The following is a 4,870-nucleotide window of genomic DNA, read 5'->3' as shown; positions in this document are numbered from 1 at the left end:
AACTCCGCTAAACGCATTTTCGGAGGTTTCGTGTACCCTTGGTAAACTCTTGGTCGAAAATGTGTTGGTGGGAATTTTCAACAACCCCTAAAAATTTAGAATTTACTGGCTGTTTGAAAATCCTAATTAAGTTATGGCAGTTTTAAAGCCTTGGAATATGTTATCTTGATAGAATAACAACTTATCTTCCAACATGGTTTTGTCTTCCAAAACGAAAACTTATGAAGAAATATGCAGAAGAAAAGGGCAGGAAAGTAAACATAGTTAGGGTTCCATCTGACATAACAAGATGAAAAACCTCCAACAACTCCGGTTTGACTAGCCACCCTCCATACGACGCTTCCATCTGTCGGTTTGGTCTTATAAACAAAACAACAGATCTTGCTAACGGCCAAAGCCCAAAAGGTGATTAAGATTCTTTTTCTGGTCACTGCTCTCAACAAACCCACTACACTACGAAACCCATGTCGGCCATAGATTAGATTACACTCATCCACAACACATGTACCTAATGGGCCCTCCGGGGCCCATATCTCATTGTCTGCTTCAACCTCATCTAGTTTACTCTTCCTCCATATCTCATTCCCATCCTATGCTCATATTATAACTTGCAATAAAGCGCAATGTCTTTTCTATAACTTCATAATCTCTCACTCTCGCAACACAACCATAACAAATTTTTCATCCAATTAACTTTTTTATGTATAGTTTAAGAATTCGTGATATGTTTAGAGATCGATAATTTAATAAATTTTTTATGTGTAAGAACTAAATTAATAATTTGACTAAAATTTGAAACAAATACCTTTCATTTTCTCTTCTTTTTTTATGTTTCTGAAAATGTTTTTGTTTTTATGTATCAAATTGTTGTAATAAATTAGAACAGTAAGATCAAATACATAAAATGAAGAATGGAAATTTGGTTACTTTGAGAGTGTAATTACTTTAAATAAATTTTGAAATATGTACTTAATTTTTGGTGTTTTTTTTTCTTCTATTTTTTATTTGATTTTATATTATTATCTTAAAATTTTACTTTAAATTAATCTGATTCAATCAGAAGATAAGTATAGCTTGACCAAAGATTATTATTATTTTTGTTAAGTATTAAACTTGGATACTGCCTGAACAATTTTTCTTCTATTTTATGTCTCTGAAAGTGGTTTTTTATTTTTATTTTTATTTTTTATGTATCAATTAAATTGTTGTAAGTAATAAATTAAACAATAAGATAAAATTAACAAGGACCGAAAATTGATTCATAATCTAACTAATCAATTTTTATAGGAACCAAGAAAGGGAATGGATGTTCGATTGGTTTCGAGAAAACAATAACTGTAATTTAAATAAAATAAGAAAGATTTATTTTTGGATTTTTCTATTTTAATATGTAAGATTGCAAGAAAATTGGTTCAATGCAATTGGGGAAAATGTTGGGACTTATCCTATTTCACGTAAACTTCCTATTTCGGGTATTTAGTTCAATTTTTTTTTAAAGTCTACCAAATTTTTTATTTATTTTAATCATAATACCTAATGTAAAATTAAATTGAAATAAACATTAATCAAACCTCTTAACTTGTATAGTTGTAAGATTAGTCTTGAGATATGAGAGTTAATCTAATACTTTTGAATTCACATTAAAATTTCATGTAAACTTCCTATTTTGGGTATTTAGTTCAATTTTATTTTTCTTAATGTCTACCAAATTTTTTTATTTATTTAAATCATAATTAACACCTTATGTAAAATTAAATAAAAATAAACATATTTACGAAATCTCTTATGACCTGTAAATAAAGTGTGTGTGATAACAATATAAATGCAATAAAATAAAGTAATATAAATAATAAAATAAAAAGAAATGTAAGGAAAAAAAGACTGCAAATGAATGAACATAAATGAAAAACTAACTTTAATAGAAGAAAGTAACAAAAAAAACGCAAATCAAAACATAGAAAAAGGGAGTAAAATAGTTAAAAAAAATTAAATAATCAATTTGAAAAATGAGAGAACAAAAGTTAAGATCTATCAAAAGATGAAATATTAGAGGAAATGATGATTTTCTCATAATGAAAAAGTTTAAATGAATGATATGTAAAAAAGTCAATTAATGTCACGGGCGCATACACACTAATAAATTATAAACTTAAATCAATAATAAAATGAATATTTGATTAATGAATTTAAGATAATATTATTGTATAATTATATAGTATTTAATGTAACACATGATTCTTTTTTTGACAAATGTAGTAGTACTAATTTTTGTGTGCTACCATATATTGACAATTTGAAACTTTGAAATTTAAAGATCAACTACAATCATTTGATATTTAATTATATAGTTTTAAAAACTGTTACTGTTCTTTAAAATAATAAAAATTCTCTCATAACTTTGAAAATAATTTTAAGAATATAAAGAGAAGAAAAAAATATTGTAAGTTATTCATACATTTATTACTGTCAAAATAAAATTGTTTTTTTTTGAAAATCTGTTGAAGTTGTTACGATTTTTTTGCTCTGTAAAACAGAAAATGAAAACAACTTTACAAAATTCCTAGAATTGAGGATAGCAAAGATAGTACAATAATAAAACATTAACTATTAATTATTTATTAATTAAGGTTTTTAAATTTATTATTTTCAAAATCACAATATTGATTTAGAAATCAGTTATCAAATCCGTTGATTTTTATTCCACATATAGTTGTACAAAGCAGGTGAAATATCATGATGATGACCTCAAAGGTTGATTGATTCAACCTCATGAAAAAATGAGAAAGGGATGGTCAGATCTGCCTCATGAACTACTTTCACAAATTGCAAGTGGTTTAGGGCTTATCGAGTTTCTGAGTTTCCGTGGTGTATGCAAAGATTGGTACGTGGCTTCTTCAAAACTTTCGCCCGAACCTGAAGATAAATCTTTTCGCTCTGATCCTTGGTTTCTTATATACGAAGGTGAAGGTTCTGAGTTTTCCTTGCTAACCGACCAGGATCATAAACCCTACACCATTAGCATTCCAGAACTGGTTGGAGCAACATGTCTTGCATCAAAAGAAGGATGGTTACTTGTCTTTTGCTGTGGTTCCTTGTTCTTCTTTTGTCCCTTTTCTAGGGCAAAAATAGAGCTTCCAGATTGTCCATTCAACGAAGTAACCGAACATGTGGCAGCGTTTTCTTCTGCTCCCACTTCTGAAGATTGCATTGTTGCTGTGGCTAACCGCAGCAAAGAGTGTGAATTACATCTCTACACAATTTGCCGGGGACAGAAAGAATGGGCTATGTATGACTATTCGCGTCGTTCTAAATTTAATATAATAAGATCAGCTTTGTTTTATCAAGGGGAAATTCACTTCTTGGATGGGGGTGATGGCTTGGTTACCTTCAATTCCGAGAGTAAAACTAAAGAATCACGATGGAAAACCTATTCCATAGGTCCAACTTCTGATGTACCTGCTTCGGATCTATTGTACTATGAGTTACGTGACAATCCTTTTCAATCAAAGTATAGGTCAAAGGTGAGAGATGCTTCACTTTCTACATGTGGGACTATAATTCCACACGATGGTGGTGAACATGACATATTTCCGAATGAAAGCATTGAGGCAGAAGAACCATCTACAAGCCGTCATCTTAAAGGGGTATGGATCCAACCCAGATACATTTATGTTCCTCCAGGTCAAAGATGGTAATTTTTTAGGGTGTCACTTTTTTGTTTTTTTGTTTTCTAGTTGTCATTTTGCTCACCCTTTCATGATTTGTTATTTATTTCAAACTTTGGGATTTTATGGTTTATTGGCTGTGGATCAAAACCATTTTATTGTTAACGATTTGGAGAGATTTTTATTTGCTATCATGCTTTATATGTTCTAACTCTTCCATCTATACCATCTATATTTCTTGTGTTTCCATTTATTTTAACTAAAAAACAGTTTGAAGGATAAAATAAAAATAAAAGATAACACAATCAGTTCCTACTGCAACACTGTACTAGTAGGAAAAAAATATTTTCAAGTTTTTTTTTTTAATATAGCAGAGGTAGTAAATAGTTATTAAGATATTTAAGGAAAAACTTATATATTGAAAATTTTTTCTCACTTTTATTAGTTGTTATTGTTCATTTTTAAAGAATTAAAATTATAAAAAAAAATGTGGACATGAAAATACGAAATCATCTTTATATAAACAGTGAGAAAAAACACACTTTCTACCTCTCTTAACAAAAGAAGAATTTTAATTATGTGTTGTTATTAAGGGTAAAATAGAAAATGTAAAATTTATTATTAGTATATATTTAATAACAATTTTAAAGATAAAACTGTTACTATAATATATTTATTAATTATTATCTTGTGATTTTTTATTAATATTAAATAAATTAAATTTGTAAGAATAATGTGGGCAAAAGTAAGAAATTTTTATTTTTATTTTTATTTTTTTTATAAATAAGTATAGATGTCAAATAGAATATTGCTAACACAGTTGCCGAATCCTTCAGAGGATTATTTGTTAGTACATGTTTAGTTGGAGATTCAAAACATGATTTTAAGTAAATTTTTGTATTTGATTTTATGTTTGGGAATTGATTTTAGATTTAAATAAAATTGATTTTGAATTAAAATAATTTTAGATAATTTTTACATTGAATAAAAATATATTAAAATTTACTACTATATAACTTACTTTAAAATTATATATATATATATATATATATAACATTTAATTTCAAAATAAATTCTAACAAAAGTCAATATTACAAAATTTTTGCATAATATATCAAATTTCATATAATTTGAATTTTTTATAGGTATATTATGTAAAAATTAATATTTATACTATATTACACATTAAAATAAAATAATATAAA

At 27.1% G+C, this 4,870-nt stretch overlaps 1 protein-coding gene across 1 annotated transcript; it reads left to right on the top strand.

Moving 5' to 3' along the window:
• Positions 1–2,777: 2,777 nt before the first annotated feature.
• LOC109817773 (F-box protein At4g00893) lies at positions 2,778–3,852 on the top strand. The gene has a single exon (XM_020383119.3). The coding sequence runs from the start codon at positions 2,778–2,780 to the stop codon at positions 3,693–3,695; it is 918 nt and encodes a 305-aa protein (XP_020238708.1). The 3' UTR covers positions 3,696–3,852.
• The last annotated feature ends 1,018 nt before the right edge of the window (positions 3,853–4,870 follow it).

The sequence above is a fragment of the Cajanus cajan genome, chromosome 1, assembly GCF_000230855.2.
Source record: "Cajanus cajan strain Asha chromosome 1, NIPB_CcT2T_4, whole genome shotgun sequence".
Taxonomy (NCBI): domain Eukaryota; kingdom Viridiplantae; phylum Streptophyta; class Magnoliopsida; order Fabales; family Fabaceae; genus Cajanus; species Cajanus cajan.
Note: the sequence above shows the minus strand (reverse complement) of the source record. Positions and strands in the feature narration are given on the sequence as shown.

Excerpts from the sequence above, each read along its gene's own strand:
- LOC109817773 (XM_020383119.3), top strand. The coding sequence starts at position 2,778 with ATGAGAAAGGGATGGTCAGATCTGCCTCATGAACTACTTTCACAAATT.